The sequence below is a fragment of the Eutrigla gurnardus genome (assembly GCF_963514095.1).
Source record: "Eutrigla gurnardus genome assembly, chromosome: 21".
Taxonomy (NCBI): domain Eukaryota; kingdom Metazoa; phylum Chordata; class Actinopteri; order Perciformes; family Triglidae; genus Eutrigla; species Eutrigla gurnardus.
In genome coordinates this window covers 7,310,183-7,328,628 of record NC_139932.1, presented here as the reverse complement: position 1 = coordinate 7,328,628, position 18,446 = coordinate 7,310,183, and the positions used below count along the sequence as shown (strand labels likewise).

Genomic DNA, 18,446 nt, shown 5'->3' with positions numbered 1-18,446 from the left:
CTGCTTCCAGCCCGCGGGGCTCCAGGCTCCACCTCTCCGCGCGTTGCGGTGGGTTTGTGCGCTCTCGGGTTACGCGCGTGAAGTTGTGGACACACGAGGATACCGAAGACGTTCAGCCACTTAGAGGAGGAGGAAAAAGTAAAGGCACCATTCTGTCGCTGGGAAATACAATCAAGTCAGGACAGCGGCTGAGAGAGAGAGAGGGGGGAGAGAGAGCAAGAAGACGAGTTTGTGGCATTTGACCGAGGGACCAAGCATACCCAACAGTATGCGGTGCAGTTATGGCAGGCAAGGGTAAGACAGAGGTGAGGACGCTGGAGGATTTAACGCTTGATTCTGGTTATGGTGGAGCCGCGGACTCGGTCAGGTCGTCCAGCGTGTCGCTGTGCTGCTCCGACACGCATCAGTCCATCGCGCATGGGGCCAACTGCTGGCATCTGACAGAATCAATGCACAGTCGACAGAACAGCTTGGACACCGTCAACACCGTCCTGGCGGAGGACACGGAGATCCTGGAGTGCTCGGGTCAGTGCGCCAAGCTGCCCGAGCTGGAGGACCTGCCATGGAGCCTCGGCGAGGTGGAGGGCGCACTGAGGAGGGACGAGGAGCTGATGGCGGGCGACCCTCCGCCGGAGATCCTGGAGCGGCTCTCGGCTCTCGTGAGCCGCGCGCTGGTGAGGGTGGCGCGGGAGGCGCAGCGGCTCAGCCTGCGCTACGCAAAGTGCACCAAGCACGAGATCCAGAGCGCCATCAAGGTGGTGCTCTCGTGGACCATCTCCGTCAACTGCATCACGGCGGCTCTGAGCGCCCTGTCCCTCTACAACATGAGCACCGGGGACAAGTTCAGCCGAGGCAAGTCGGCGCGCTGCGGGCTGGTCTTCTCCGTGGGGAAGTTCTTCAGGTGGATGGTGGATAGTCGGGTGGCGCTCAGGATCCACGAGCACGCTGCCATATACCTCACCGCCTGCATGGAGAGTCTGTTCAGGGAGGTGTTCAGCCGCGTCCTGCGCAGCGCGCTCGTGGAGAGGGACAACGGGATCCCCAAGTTTACGCTGGAGTCCCTGGAGCAAGCCATCAACAACGACTCGGAGATGTGGGGTCTGCTGCAGCCCTACCAGCACCTCATATGTGGAAAGAATTCAAGTGGTAAGAAAAGTTCAAAAGAACGAGATCACTGATGGTTTATTGAAATAATGACGTGCCACGCTTTTGGTGACCTTGGTGCTCCAGGTCCTGCTGTATTATTCAGTGAACGCACACACACACACACACACACACACACACACACACAAACACACACACACACACACACACAGCAAATTCAATTTAGTTTCCACCTGAAATAAGTCATTCAAATGGATGTCAAAGAGTTCCAAGAAATATCTAGAAGCAAGCTGCTGTTTCCTCCAACAAAGATTGGTGACTTGAGCCTTATTGACTGAGCAAAATTGAACTTTCTCCCAAAAACAAACACAAATTTCCCTATATTTCAACTTTTATTCACTTATTGGAGAACAATATGAGATTTTTGAGTATTCCATTGAGCAGATACTTTTCCCAGTGCACAAAATGACAATCTGATTTGTGTCGGAAAAAAGTAATACAAACTGTGTAATCGTGCCGGAGAATAACCACTTCGGTGATTACACTCCCAAGCAAAAGGACGTGACAGTTTCTTGAATATTTATCACCGCCAGCTTAGACCTCAAGGCCCACGTCTGAACCAGGTTATAAAAGCCCCAGAGCGATCACAGTGAGAAGAGTCGAAAATGATCCAGCAATCTCTCCAAGACTCCCATTAGAGAGGAGAACATCTATGGTTGCTTTGCCTTGTGCATATAGAAGATATGCGAGTCGTGATTGTGCAGAAACAGCCTCCGTGTTTATGTTGTGTGCGTTCTGGCTTCGCTGGTAATGCTATTACTGTCTCACTCCAGAAGGTGTAAGCTGTCAGTGTGGGCTGGCCCTCTCATCCGAAGCCCTGAATGAGTTGGCTGAAACTATAAAGCAGAAGGGACTCGAGATGTTATTCTTCAACGGGGAGTCAAACTGGGCCACACAATATTGAGCAAACAATCATATTGCAGCTCTTTTGCAAAGTGTTGTGGCGTGATCGCTTTCCTGTCAGCACTTGTACGACAACGTAATAACGGAGGGAGACGAGGATGCTCGGCGGTGGAGGTTGTGCAGCCTGTCTTCTGGATGAGCTGTTTCTATATAAAAAAAGAGAAAGATGGCGCCAGGAAAGATTGTTCAAGAAGCAGTCAGGAGGAAACATTTATCTGAAACAGCTCTCATAGGATCCTCAGTGATATGATGTTTTTCTCACATGAATTCCTTCCTGTATCCAACTCAAACTGGTCGATCCATTGATCCCTCAAGCAAAAAACGCCAAACCTTTGGAGGGTTCAAGCTTCTCAAATTTGAATATTAGTTACATTGTAATTAACTGCAAATCTTTGAGGTTGAACGGTTGGTCGATTATCTGGCTCAGGAAAAAATGAAATAATGCTGATCACAGCTTCCAGTCCAAGGTGAGCTGCAGTTGAAAACCCAGACATTTTAATCTACGATGATACAATGATATAACACAGTGAAGAGCAGCAGAAACCGGTTTGTGATTTTTGCTTGGATAACAGCAGTAATGATGATTCGATCATCAAAATAGTTGATGATTCATTTGCTGCAGATCCAAACTGGCTGCGAGACATTCCTCCTCAGCCTTTAATCCCCTGGTGCACCCTCTCATGAAAGATCATATGACGTTGATATCTGGCCAGGGTGAAGATCCTGCACACGACTGCTGCTTTTGTCTTGAGATTGCAGTGGGAGAGAAACGGGTGCTTCTCTGCAGAGCCAGGCGTCATGCTTCCCCCGTCACTCCTACTCTCGGAACGCATCATTTCCTGGTGGTGCAGAGGAGGCTACATTTGCACTCACACAAAACAGCATCACTCTGTGACAGTTAGCAAGGCAAAAAAAGAGTGAGGATTTAAAAAGTGCAGTGTTTTTTTAGTGACCCACTATTTAATATCAAACATTTCAAGAAGGCGTTTTTGGTTTTAGGGCAGCACCGACCAAAGAAGAATAAATCAAACATTTGCTCATGTGGATCTGGAAGTTCTCCTTGTCTCGTTTGGAGCAAACAAAGCTGACAGGAATGAGAGGGTGATTAATCAGACGGGAGGGAGCAGGGCTGCGTCGAATAGTCAAAAATTAGATCCTAACTCCTTTTCCTTGACCTCGTGGTGAAACGTCACGGGGTTAAGGGAAGGTGGAAGGAGAACTCATTAGGATTTAGGAAAAGACGACCGCGGTGCTCAGAGAATCCGACCAGACTTTCATTAAGCTACGTTATTATAATGACCGCTGATGATTGACAGCTGATGATCCACATCAGTTATTGACGTGCGTCTGCGCTGGAGAAACTACAATAATGGACTACAAAGAGCGCGTCGTCCACTTCTCCACATGTTGGTTTTATAAACAGCTGGTTCACTGACCGGCTTCAGTTCACCAGCTCCTCCTTCCTGTTTGACCGTTTACTGTATCTACATTTAATTTTAAGGTATTAGTTTTGTTTCTGTCAAATTTGTAACGTGATTTAAATAAATAAAAATATCATTAAATTATTATCACTGTCCACACATTTATCAACATTATTCCAATTACTATATGTCTGCATGAAAGTAATTGATATGCAAATACGCTTATCGTTTGTTTTCATGAACGGCCGAGGTGTGCATCACTTTAAATGTTGCTCTCACAAAGAATTGTGGGTCGGCGTGATCTCCTTTCCTTTCGTATAGGAAGGTCCGTTGCATCCGATGCTAAAGGAGCTCTGTAAGGAAGCATTGGAGCTCCTTTATTTAAAATTTAGAGAATTATCATGGCGGTCACATGTTTACTTCTGGGTCACTTCTTATTCGACCGCAGCCCAGGGTCGCCATTCTTGGTCTCCTGTTATAAATTTCACCTACAAAACACAATGATCCAATCCTGTAATCATGTGCACTCCCAAGGAGGTCGGTCTTCTATTGAATTCCCAGCTCCAGCCTGCTATGATTTCATGTTCCTTATTTAACTATGACAAGCAAACTGCTCTAGTTAGTCAATCTTAACCATAACAGCACTTCCACAATCACTGTCCTATTTCCCAGAAAAGCAGCCTTTTAAAATAGGTGTGGACGCCTGCTGACTTGTGCTGCTCCACGAGGATTCACCATGTTTGACATTCTCCTCTCAGTCATGTAAATCCGTCTAATGACAAGTGGCATCAGAGACAAACAGCGTGGTCGTCGGCTTCCCAAGCTGCCCGGGACGGCGTTTAAATTTGGGATCCCGAATGACTTGATTGCATCTGATTATGTCTGTCATTCGCCGTGACCTTCCCCAAGGAACTGATCCGAGCTCCGCGGGACAGATGAGGCAACATAATGGAATTGCATAGCCTGCTATATTCGGTCTATTAAATTAGCAGTGGGGTGTCTGCTCTCCCTCCTTTCTTCGCTCTGTCTTTCACACCATATTTTAGTGTCTTCCCAGCTAGAAGCCGGGCTTGATGTTTGCATATTTATTTTCCACTGTGGCTTTTAATAAGCTCGACTCATAACCACACGGTCCTGGCAAAGGCTTTTGTTGTCCATTCTGTTATTATTTCCCGCCTGTCCTTCCCCTCCTCGGGGTGGACTCGCAGATGAGCTGACAGATTACTGTTGTTCTGTCGGAGATGCAAGCACCTGGGCAGGCAGGCTGGTTGTGATGGATTTTTATGCCATGCTAATTTCATAAGAGCAAAGGCTGCACCCACACCCCCCTGCCACGCTTCATTTCCGGCCGCGATCAGTGATCGGGAAGTTATGCGAAGTTGTTTTTCGGGGGGCCAAGCTGTGTTTTATGAGCTGCATCCGTTTCTGGTCTCCATCCATGTTCACGAAAATATTGACTTTCATTTCATATGCTTCTCTGTGATTTCACTGGCAGGGATTCCACGAACACCTATAACTCCGCTCTGGGCTCAAGTGGGACCAAAATGTGGTGGTTTTATTACTTCCATGTCACTGGAGCGTGGATCCCCTTCCATTTTCAGAATCGAGGTGAAAGCAGTGGGTCAGGATGAGATAATGAGAGGAGTGCGCTAGCGACGGCTGCTTAATGTTGTGAGGGAGTAAAGCGCGGGAGGAGAAACCAGGCTGGATTGTCAGCTGGAGGAGGTGGTGGTAAGAGGAGGGGGGGTTGGCGCAGGTCCCTCAGAGATATAATTATGCAGCTCTCTTAAATCAACGTTTGTGCTTATCTGGTAGTCATTAAGATTAGGAATTAGCGGCGGGAAACACCAGGGAACTGGTGAGAACAAAGACGGTTATTCCGCTCATTCATTTTTAATACCCGTCATGCAGGTCCACGCTGGTATGTTTGATGTGATCGGTCTGTGTGGCTGAGATAAAAACGTCTTCCAGACATTCAGACCTCCGGACCGTCTTCGCTGCGGTTCTTTCCTGAACGGTGCGACAAAGGAACATGTAACGTCACTCAGTGGTGTAGTGGTAGTTGATGAGGTGGGTGTACTGCTAGGTAGATGGGTAGGTTACAGAGGAGGAAGTGGGTATACTCTCCCATATATTCCAATGGCTTTCTGGCTGATAGGTGGGTATACTGTAACCCACCAGAAAAAGAAGTGGGTATACCCCGTATACCTGCGTATACCCTCCACTACACCACTGACGTCACTCGTCCTTGATGTCGACACTTTCCTGCAACCTCAACAATAGATGGCCTCACAGGGAAACGGCATGAAACAACTGCTCATAGACTCCAAGAAAGATGAATGCCTCTGGATGCAAGTCAGCCTTTGGATGTTTATATCTTCATTAAAAAAAGATATGAGACATGAGCAAATGACTAAAGTGGAACATTTTACACGTTTGCCTAAAATGTCTTTATTTCAGAAAAACATAAAAGCAGCACAAGAACATGTTACTTCATGTAAAATAGTGGTAACAAAAAAAACAAAAACAAATGCACAATGAACGGATTGGTGAAACCTACAGATTTGTCCTGAAGTCTGCAGTACACTATTAAAAAATACAAACCATAAAAGATTAAACTACTGTGGGACAAATCAATCTGTTGATAATCTTCAATCAGTTGATCAATTGGCCGGGTCAGTTTATTGGGCTCTAGAATGAGTACATATTTTTATTTTAATAAGTGTAAAAGTGCACAGTCCAAATTACTGTCTGTGAATGGACACATTTGAAAAAAAATGTGACCTTATGCTTCATTAGCATGTTAAAATGAATTCAGGAAAAAAAAAAAAAAAAAAAAAAATGAAATGTACATTTCAAATACAAACCGTAGCAAAAATAATACAAACTGATACAAACATAGAAAAAGAGGCGCATTAACGATGATGGTATATTTGTCCAGGCACGTGACGATTAAAGTCACGGGGAGTAAAAACAAAGATGCTACTCAACTAAATCCAGTATGCTAGCGAGCTAGAGTTGGAAGTTGGTTTTCATGTACCCAAACGTCCCCTCAGTTGCAAGACAAGACGTCGAGTCAACTAAAGAAATATTGAGCGACGAAACAAGTTCAACAAGCGAGGGACTTCAGCTTCAGGAGTCCAGACAGCCGAGCTAACGCGTTAGCGGCTAACGTTAGCATTCTGACCTGCGGCCTTTAGCTGCCTCTTTTAACGGTGAGTGAAGCGGCCAAGCTTGTCTTCTTAACCGCCGGCACTGTGTGTTTGTTGTGCTGCAGCGTGCTTATTTATTTATGCAAGACAGGGGCATGTATTAGCTCCAGTGTGCGCCTCTCATGTATTGTATTAGCATCACATTTAGCATCAGCAACGAATCCCTCACAGGCTTTCTTTTGCTAAACTTGGACTGTACAGTAAACATGATAGCCGTGGAGACATTAAGCTAGTTCTCGAGAAAAACATGCAATGGTAAATAACATTAGTGTATATACCTTTCACTTTCATTTAGGTTGTCCACTGAGGAGATATAGCATATATCATATAGCATATCTGCATCTCTCCACTGTTTTCAGTATTGTGGCTCTTGAATTACACGCTGTGATAAGACATAATGCATTGGGGACTCATAGGCTGCATAGCTTTGTCTTAGAGTCTGACTGTGTTGGTGCTCTGGTAGCAATGAAAGAAAGAAGAACCATGATGTGCAGTATCTTCATCTCCCTGCTGTTTCTCTACCCTTTTCACACCCTGATCCACGTTGAAAGACATGCTGGCGCTCCTTGCATGTAATCAGCTCCACCTGTTGACCCCTGACCCCGCGCTATGGGTGTGAAGCTGGCACAGCAGGCGGCCGACTGGTGTTTTGGAGTTAGCTGTGTTTGATGGCGTTCATCCTGCACTCAGGTCTCAGCGGGTGAGTAAGAAATCAATGGGAACAATGCCATAACGTAAAGCCGACCTCAATGTTGAACAAAAAAAGCAACATCCAAGTGATGCCACAGCGATGTTAGATGACACACATCCTGAGAGTCTGGAGATTTACTTGGCTTCTTTGATCTCGACACAATTTGCGACAGCGACTGTCAGGGCATTACTGCGTTATTTGATGTGATTTGTCAACAACACAGACTTAATTCAACAGTTCTATGCTTTTGGGACTCACGTCAGTTGTAATGCTACTTCTGTTTTAATTCCAATGTTTTTGTTTTAATTTATTTCTTGAAAAAGGACTTGCATCTTATTTTTTCTGTAAAGAGTGTCACCTTAATGTCATACGATCCAAAATGAGACTTTATTCAGCCGCTTCATTCTCACATAGGACGCGAAGCTGTGAGGTGGTGTCTATTTTATTGTATTCTATTAATTTTACTGTAATAATATTTGTTCTGTGTACTGATACTTAACAGATTGTAAAACAAATTGATTTGCTCACAAAATATTATTCACACAATGTAGTTCTCCTTTAATAATAATCGTAAGAATGAGTAAAAATAATTATTAAAGTAAATGAATAGTAATCCCCTCTCACACTACAAGACCCTTTTAATAGACAGCCTATAATTTTTTAATGTTATTAGTGATTTTACTTCCTGATTTAAATTATTTGTTTATCAGTAGTATAAAGTATGTGGCAGTCACATTCTCAAATGTAGCCACTATAATGAGCTGATATCACATTTTACAGATACAGAGGGGTTAAAATTTTGTTAAAACAAACAACTTTATTTCCCTCTATTCCAGCGTTGTAAATGCTCACTGACTTGGTAGTTCAGGCTCACGTGGAGCGTCTTTCACAAAGCGTAGCCTGCCGTTTACAACAGTATAAACGCCAGCTGGATATGTCAAACTATATTAAAACAGCAGACAGCAGAAAAAAGAGCGAAAATACGTTTTGTTTTTTTAAGTGATTTTTTAATTTTTTGCTGTGGTGGCAAGGCGTAACCAGGGGAAACACTGTTGTGTCCACGTTGCAGCAGTCCAGCTGGTCCAGCCGAAAACACATTTTTTTCTTCTTCTTTGGCAGTTTTAGCAGTGCTTTTCCTGCTGCACTGTGCTGGTTCGATACAGCACCGCCACATCGCCGTTATGCCACTGTTGTTACAAATGACAGGAATCCACCAAATGCAACGCTTGTTAGGAAATAGTTATTTCCATGAAGACACCCATCAGAGTTTTGTCGAGAGCTGGAGGCGGGAGGAAATTTGACAGAGGCGGGCGCCTCGTAATTCTGGATGCAGGAAAAACCCTGTATGACTAAAGCTATTGACCAGTTTTGAAACCCAGACGTTATTATATGAGTCAAGCTTTTGACCGGTTGTGAAATGTTTGGTTTCCTGTAATAGGGATGTCGTTCTTGGGAAGAGAATGAGGATGTTGGTATAAAAAAAGGATACATCACATCCTCTGACACTCATTTATTGAGTTACAGATTGTATTAGTCTTTGTGGGACTTTTTCTTTTTGAAGTTTTCAGTTGCTCATGTGGTCACTTTTGCCATGCTGTCAAACGGGGGAATTTCTAGCTAGGGTCAAAGAAAACGTGGCATTAGCATTTCAAAGGCTTTAATGTGGGCAGCCATCAAAAGATTTGGTCAGACGGAATATAAAAACTGACTGATTGCCTTCTTGAGTTTAATGCTTCATTAACTCAATTGTTAGAGAACATGCAATTTAAAATGCAATCATATCGCCTCAGAAATATTTTCAATTTTGGTTTTCTTAATCATAACTTCCCAGGCCTTGTGCTTTTGACTATGCAGCAGACTCACATCATTCCATTGTCCTGTTTATGTGTAAAGAAAATACATAAACATTCAGAAACAAGCTCTATCTTTTTTCTCTCCTGTATTTCTCTGCTTGTTGTGAGTGCTCTGCGACTCCCAGCGTTCGGTTTTTGACGCGTCTGTTTCTTTGCTGACTCTTCTCCAAAACGACTGAAAGTGACAGATGCTTATCTCTCCACTGACTTCTTTCCAGACTATTTTTCTGCCTATCCTTCCCTCTTCACACTTCCCTTTAAGTCAAACTGAAATTGGATAGTTCCTGTGTGTACATTTTACTTGTGAGGAAGTAAAATTGAGAATGATACTGCTGCTATAGTGCATAATGTGACTGGACTGGTTTTGGACGTATTTGTGGAGATAGTGTGAAAGCTTCAGGCCTCTGGGTGGGTGCTTCCCACGCCAGAATGTCAAAGCCCCTGATAGCCTATGATGAACATTGAAAACCAAACATTTGTTTTACCCTTTAGGCTAACCATGCTATTACATCATGTTATATCATACTATCATGTTTGAACACCTCCTGAGTCATTGTTGCCACACATTCATTATTGTGTTTGTCCTGGAGATGGAGATCTGCTCTACAATTATTCTTTTCACTTTTCAAAAAGCCAATGGTAATGTACAATTTGCAATTTTAACTATCCATCCCCCTTTTTCAATGCTTTAGAGGACCTATTCGGCTTTTAAGTGGGAGTGAGGAGCCTAAGGTGCCTAAGCTAGCTTGCTCACGTGAGGACTGAGTCCCACTCTGTTCCTTTTCATGCAAGAAGTTATTTCAACACCTTCTTGAGCTCCTGCGTACTCGTGGACAAATTCACAAAGAATGGATGGCTGCCACTAATAGAGCCACTACTATCTGCCCCGTCTCAATGTCTGATTCACAAAAAGTCTTGCAGCTTCGTGAAATTTGCCCTTTTTTGCATCTGATTACAGTAATCGATGCAGCCAAGTATAAATGGTGCCTTTAAGCTAAGAACACAGCAGGCAGAACTATGGCTTTCTTATGGAAATTAAATGTGACGGAGATAAACCATATTTGGGATTTATCATGCCATGATCACTGGGAAGTCTGGGGGTAATACTTTAATAAATTCATTTACCACCAACAACGCCAATAATTTCACTGTAGCTGCATGTGGCTATAAGCGCTGGTCTTAGTGGGAATTATTTTTGCAATGAGGCTCATATACATATATATACATATATCATAACGCTCTGAATGTAAGCATATTACCTAATTTTAAAACGTGCAAAGAGCACATTAGCATGGAGACGCTCAGCCGGCTCAGTGTTGTGTTCGTCCAGCGTCATACAAAGGAGGGAGGCAAGCTTACGGCTAACGATGGCAAATGATCAGACTTTAAATATTTGAAGAGCCAGTAGTCCTGTAACCTCAACACTCTGTACCTTACACAGTGAGTCAAACCATGGCGGAGTAAGGAATGTAGGACGTAACAAGCGTTTTTTGTTTTCGCAAGTCAATGTTTATTGGGTAGAATTATTCAGCGTACATTCCAGATAGTACATCCGGTTTGCAACTAAACATACGGAGTAGGAAAAAACAGATCTCCCCATGCTCTCCCTCCTCACGCTCTTCTTCTGCACCGATCTCTGCCCTTTCATTGTTCAAACCGGCATTTCTTCCCCTCCAGTCGACCTGGTTTTGCTGCAAATTTTATGGGAACTTCCGACAGACACACAGACTGTTATGTCTCTCTCTGCCTGAGTCAAAGTCTTGAAAGTTTTCATTTGTGGTGGCTCAGAGCGTCTTCAGTTAACCTCAGCTTCTTTGTTGACGCCTTCCTGTACGGCTGCACGTCGGTGGGTCACATTTTTGTGCAATGTGAACTCTGAGAGTTAGCTAACGTCTCCGAGCAGCCTGGATGAGCACAGATTACCGCAAACTATAACATGATTACTTGGCTTCCTCTAGTCCGTCCCTCATGTTCTTGCTGGAGTGATTAAAGGCTTTGAAAGAATCAAGAAGGAAGGTTTTTCACATTTGTTTTAATGCTCAACAGTATTTGGAGAGGGAGAAGAACTGCACTTTTTCTGTCATGTGTTTTCATTTTAAACTTCACATTGACATCTTACGGAAAACCAATTCAACCAAAAGGGCAATAATCTTTCTTGTTTACGTTTTAATATATAAGTGTGAAGGAGCTCAATAAGTTGGGTTTAAAGGATCAAAGAGAGATTAAGAGCTGAATGTTAGCATTTCTACCAGTAGGGTGATTTCATACAAAACACCTTCTACTTTCAGCGGGTGGCCTCTGGTGGTGGATCCCCTTCACACAGTTTGATCCATGAGCTTGTCATTTGTCAGCCTGCATTGAATTTTGTAATGCTTGTAAGTTATCTACCAAGAACAGCTTCTAAATACAGAAAGTCTCCTCTTCAAGCATACCGACTGAAATCTTTAAATCCTGCTGTTTGATACACTCAGGGATCCAGAGTGCGACCATTTGGGCGCACATGCGGCCAAAACTTAGTGACGCACCGGTGCTCCTAACATTTAGCTGGTCTGTTTATGTTTGTAGGGTAATGTTTTTTTCACCACCAGCATAAAGTGAAGAAGAAATACAACCAATGTAAACAGTTAGTCTGGAGCCCTGACACTGTTGTAATGAAAGTATTTACTTGAATGAATTTAAGTACCTGTTGATCTGCCTGAAATCACAACAGTGTATAGGCATTAAAGCTTAGTAAAACAATGACATGATTATTTATTAAACAGCAAGATAAATGACAATATTGATGTGATTACCGGTAGTTCAGAAATAATGCAAATGTGGGAAATCCCTGCAGTCTGAAATGCTGCATCAGAAGTCTATACAGGTCTACAGGTCCACATATGAACTAACGAATCTACAGGCTTTGAAAGGGGAATAGAAATCTGGACACCAGTAGGGTGTCAACTAACGATTGTTTTCATTATTGACTGATCCGCCAATTACCTTCCTGATCAATCGTTTGGTCTATAAAAAGTCTGAAAATAGTGGGATGTCCTTTCCAGTTTCTCAAAGTCCATGGTGATGTATTTAATTATCTTGTTTTGTCAGTCCAAAACCCAAAGATATTCAGTTTAATATGATATAAAATGTCTATGATAGAAAAATGTAGAGAGATCTGTTTCAGAGACAAAGACAAGCATTTGTGTGTTATGTGAATATCTCAGAAGACCAGTCATGTGAGTTAAATGGTTGCTTCATGAGAACTTATTAGGCAAAGTTGTTTCCATATCCCATCAACTCTTTTTCGTCAAAGGGAAAAACCAGCTCAGGTGAGCGTAAAAGTTTTATCAAATTATGCAGTTTCTCCATTAAGCTTTTCTTATGTGGTACTTCAAAATCTCCATAAAAATATGTGAATTCAGCGACAGCCTTCGTTCAGCAGATGGGAGATGATTGGTCCATTCGCTGAGTGAAGACTGAGATGAAATTTAAGTGTTAGCAAGTGAGCTTTTATTGCATATAAATATCTTGAGGTTTTGACTCTTGTACGTGACATTTTCCATTATTTTTGACATTGCTTATAGAGCTGAGGAGAATATTATCATCTAAAGACTTTCTGTGCAATTCGATTTGGATAATATGGTTTATATTGTGTTATTGTTCTGCCAAGTTATTTTGCTTAATTCATTCATTTAATAAAATAAATAAATCATTTTTAAAAGTCAAAAATAACCCCAATTCGGTGAATTCTTGAGATGTGGAAGAAACTCTTATTGTTGTGTTATTATTAATTTCAGTCCAACGTCTCTGCTCAAATTGAAAAGTTTCCATGACTAATTATAATGCAATAACAATTTGGCGTATCAATAACACAGCGAGGTTCCCATGTTGTTACATCCTCTCACATAGAGTTCAGAAGAGCAGCGGGGCAGTGGGAGAGTATAGAGACTGCCCTGGTCAGTAAAGTGGACACAGATAAATATAGCTGCTGGTGCTCGTCCCTGTGTTCACCGAGCCGCAGGGTTTCAGTGTTTCCCCTGACAGGACAGGCAGCTACGACTGCATGCCATTACAGCGTTTAATTAATGAGGGGTGATTGCGGGATCAGTTTCTGGCTGTTCCCAGGTGGTGATGGGAAATTACGCTCCTTGCTCTGGGGAGAACCATCTGGTGCTAGAGTGACACCGAACAGGCCAATCATCGGGGTTCTCAGCATTCTGCATAGAGAGAGACGCCCCTCTGGTGTCTGGGACCTTATTTTGGAAAAAATATGCACGGTAGTCAACGGCGTGGGACAAATCATTTGAATTACAAATGGGATGTTTGTCTCAGTTTGTAGTTTCTTGGTGTCTTGCAGGTGAATGTTTGTCTTGCTTCTAAATCACTGGCGCAACGACGGTAAAGCAGTGACATTTGTGTGGCTGACGGCACCGTTAACGACGCCCAGCCCTCAGAACAAGCAAGCTCTGTTAGTAGTGTGAGTAATGTTACATCACAGGCATCTTCAGCTAGTGATGTCCCTTGTAGGTGTGTCGTCTTTCTAATTATGTACATTCACAGTCATTCTTTAAGTGCAGAACTGTACGTGGAATTCATGTCACAATTCAAACAGGATCAAAAACGATTTGTCTGTCGTCACTGACTACTGTGTATATTTTTTCCGAAACAAGGTCCTGTGGTGGTTGACTGGAAGGGGCAGGACTTAGCCTCCCTATAACAGTTTGGGGGAATACCCTTTGTGATCAAGGCCCACACTTGTACTAAACTTGGACTTGAACACATCCTCCCTCTTGTTCCTCTTTATCCTCTTAATCCTGACACATGACAAGTGCAAACGCCGACTCTTGCAACCCAACAAAAGGAACTCCGTGTTTTTGTTGTTTGAAAGCCCACGGTTACGTAAGCCGGCATGACGGCTCGTTGACAAACGGCGACAGCGACACGGTCCCACTACAGCAGTCCTCACATTTTGAGTTTATCACAACTCGACTCGTGTGAAGATGTAGCAATTTTGCTCAGTGCTATTGTGTAGGCAGGAACCCTTCCTCCCACTCACATGAAGCGTTTCATAACGACTACAAGATAGATGTTGAAAAGAAAGCTACAAGTAGAACTTCTGCTCGCTGCTCTGCAATCATCATGGTTGTTGCTCCCACCAGCTCCCCTGCTTGACTTTTCTCCTCAAACCGTTGCTTTTCTTAAGTGCCTGTTTCTTAAGTGTTTGTTTCATTTAATGAGGGTATTTACTTCACGACATTTCACGCCATCCCTACCTGATCTCTTGTCCTCTCCGCTAAAGCTGTTTTCTTTCATGATGAGGGAAGCTGCATTAGCATTTCACTGTGACAAAACGACAGCATGTTCCAACTTTAATGCCGAATGATTATAAACTCCTGATAAATTTGTCCTTTCTGTGTGGGAGACGGTTGTATACAGCTAAAAATTACTATGCTTTTCATGGTTACTATCATGAAACAGCTCCAAAAATACACCTAGCTGCATAAGCTGCCCCGAGGGAATGACATTGAAAAAAAAACTACTGATGTCAACGTAGCGTGCTAAAGTGTTTGGATGGGGTACTGAAGGTGATAAATGGACCATTTTGGTGTTTATGTTCAGGTTATCGATCAGGTCCATAAGGATTGTGTATAAAGAAAGCAGAAGACCTTACGAGGGAGAGAACGGGGATTATGAAATCAATAAACAGCAGGATTCTCTGAGACAAAATGTAAATAAGAAATGCCACTCTGCCCCCAGAGTCCAAAATATCCACTCCAAGGAGTTCAAGAGAGCGTTTGGTTTAGTGAAGTTGATATGAAAAATGGACATTGTGAGTGGATGGAATATGAATGTGTGTGTGTGTGTGTGTGCATAACACGTATTTTCCTACTGATCATTCCCACTTCAGCTTGTTGCCAAGCTTGTTTCTCTATTTACAAAGTGCCTTCTAATACATGTCTACACCTGTAGCTCCAACATGATACTGCGTGATGACAAACGCTGCCTTCCTTTGTGCTACGACACCTTAGTGGTTGGACCTGCTTTGCGTCATCCTGTGGCCCTTTGGCCGACGACACAGACACGTAGAGGCACATTGAAGCTGTAGACGGGTTGCATCACAGCTCTCACTTACCACTGATTCATTGCCAATAACCACCTGACTGCAGGCGTGCAGACCGACACACAAACAGGTGTCTGGGCAGACACGTGCACTTGTGCACGTTTGTGTTATTGCACCCGTGGGAGTGTTTGGTGGCTGCAGCCATGAAGCTCCTTCAATCAGTCATATTGAAACTCGAAACTCAAACGAATCCTTAAGATGAGACAAAGTGGGCAAGTTTTTCACCCACATGGTTTCCACTGAAGCAGCAAAACGCCGATATATGTCTGTACTCGTGTACCACCACTGCCTGGGTCAGTAACAGATCCCGTAATGAAACAAAGTAGATCTTTCCACTATTGCTCATTTCATAAAGTGACCCAAACGAAGTACGAAACAAAATGTAATCAAGATTCTTATCTTCTATGATTCTGAATCGATTCACAACTACCAAAAACAAACTACATTTATTTCTGCAGAAGAAAAGATATTGCATTCGAATATGAAAATAAATACTTGATTAGGGCAAAAAGCGCTTCTACCACAGCTGTCGGCCTTGCACGCACTGAATGCCCTCCATGACTCATTTATTGAATATGAAATGTCACGTTAGGTCAAGCTGAACAATGAATAATTAAACAAGAACCGTAATAACTCGGCCGCAGAGAGCGACACCGTGTCCTAACAACAAAAGTTGCGTAACATTGTGTAAACGTACCAAATACCATATCAACTGTGTGCTGGAGATCCTACTGTGATATTTAATGGAATAGCCAATTAAGTGAAACTTTCAGGCGATCTCCCTGCAGCTGCCACCTTATTCAGATTTTAATGAAATGAGGAATATATTGTAGGTATTGCTCATTTCAACTTCAGGAACCAGCCGTTCTTCATCCATTCTGGTACATTAAATTTGAGCGAAAGGATTAAATAGAAAAAAGGCTTCCGACACTCGTGGCCAGTAAAGACAATGTGCCATGGAAACAATGTGGGTTATTAAAATACCAGTTTTACAGTGTTATTTGTGTACAATTTGTTTTTTAAGTTTCTGAGAAATAAAAAGACAGCTAGCATATTATTTTATTATGTAACTGAGAGCATTTTATTTTTTTTTCTAAATTGAACTTGGTATTCTTGAGGTCACTGGGAATTGAGAAATACTAAAATGTTTTGTAAAATGTGTTTGTGCAAATTTAGCATGAGTAAATGTCACCTTTTGCAAGGTGACTCAAGATAATTTCCTTCAGTTTTTTCAGTTATAAAAGCTCCATAAGCTTGCACACAGCAGACTGACGTAGATAAATCCCTATGTCTTGAACGGAGAATCGATTTTGAATTTGAATTTATGCCTGTGGAATCGACATGCATGTGAAACCGGCGATAAACGTGCTTGGATTCAAGCAGACAAATTATATAGTTACAGTTACCTTGAATTAAGTCTTGCAATGCAATTATACCACTCCTCAGCCTTTTGTCTGCATTTGCCTCATTTTCCAACTGTTTCTACCACATGTGGTGAAGTAGTATCACCCAAATTCAACCTGGACCTTAAAACCAATCTGTAATCCGGCAGGTGATCGCCCTCGGAAACATAGGGCCTGTCCCCATGAAAACGTTTTCAGTGCGTAAACGCAGAAGTCTTGTGCGTTTCACCCTGCCGTCCATACGGATCCGGCGTTTTCGCGGCGAAAACGAAAACGCTGACGTCCCCGCTCCTCGACCCTCGAGCCTGACTTCTTCCCCCGCGACGTCTCGTAACAACAACAACAATGGCGGCCTCCGTTCGTCTGTACGTCGGCGTATCAGGGCCGCGGTATGAAAAAAAACTGAGCCGAGAGAGGGAGGCGATATTCCGGGGAAAAAGCTACTTTATTACGATGCTAACAAACAACCGCTAGCTAACTTCCCATGAATGTAGGCATTTATTTGTCTAATTAATCCATCCCACCGTGTGACAACGCCTCGTCAAGGTCCTTAGGGTGACGGCTGTTGATGCTTATTGTTGGTTTTATTTATACGGGCCAAATTGTCATCTTATGGGTGTTTATTGATCGGGTGGTCGGGTGGATATTTAGCCGTAGCTCTCACGTGTTGCCATAGCAACGGCAAACATCCGGTCATGCTCCGTCTCTTCTTCTGCATTTTTGTAGCAGAAGCAGCGCCACATATAGGCCTGGAATATGTACTACAGCGCGCTGAGTCGTTTTCAGTGGGTTCGTCTGGACGCAGATTTTCTTGAAACGACGCCAAGGCAAAACGGAGAAAAAAAGTTTGTTTTGCTTCGTGTGTACGGGGCCATAGTGACTGCATTGTCAGCGTTGCTCACCTGCTGCTGCACCCATGTGTAACAAAAAGTAATGTGTGACTCAGTTCCTGTCCCTGGTGTGTGACAGTTTCACAAAGATGTCCGCAAACCATCATCATTTCAGGATGCGTAAACGCAACCACGTGAAAAAGCTCCCTGCGTTAAACAGCTTTAATCTCCGAGTGCAGCCGTCATTAAGTGCAGAGATAGATGTTCATGCATATCTGCAATGCCAAGTTTATTCACCCAAGGACTCATTCACCTATGCTAATGCACACCTACACGAGGCAGCTGCATGATATCGCTCCGAACATTTAAAGTAGATAATCCTCAGGCTTCTCGGCAGCAGATTTTTTTCCCCACACTCTTAAAACAGACAATCTCAACAGTACCCACAATCCATCATAATGTCCCAGAGGCTGCCTGGTACTGTCGTGAAAATACAGTTTGATTTTTGGCTTGATTTCACCAGTGAATGTATCATCAGGGGGATGGTAGCATCTCTCTCTCCCTGACCTGCATCTTCTTCTGTGAAAGCTTGGTATAAATGAGTCAGACTGAGTCAATATGAGTGTGCATAAAAATGCACACTGGACTAGAAAATATCAGGGACATTTTTATTTAGTCTATAAATCAGGAAATAGTGAAAAATGTATTCAAATTGCTTGTTTTTTGTGACCAACTGCCTCAAACAGAAATACATTGAGTTCACAATAATGAAAGACAGATAATTTGAAACACATTTAGTAAACAGTATTTGGTATTGATTGATTGATTGATTAATGTATTAAACCACTAGTTCAGCAATAATAATTCCT

The 18,446-nt window shown here is 43.0% G+C and overlaps 1 protein-coding gene across 2 annotated transcripts in view; it reads left to right on the top strand.

Moving 5' to 3' along the window:
• The first annotated feature begins 82 nt into the window (after positions 1-82).
• btbd11a (BTB (POZ) domain containing 11a) overlaps positions 83-18,446 on the top strand; it is a 149,482-nt gene continuing 131,118 nt past the window's right edge. For both annotated transcript variants that reach the window (XM_084039011.1, XM_084039010.1), the window contains exon 1: positions 83-1,146. In XM_084039011.1, the coding sequence (XP_083895137.1) occupies positions 282-1,146 (865 nt within the window). In that variant the 5' untranslated portion in view covers positions 83-281. The remainder of the gene's footprint in view (positions 1,147-18,446) is intronic.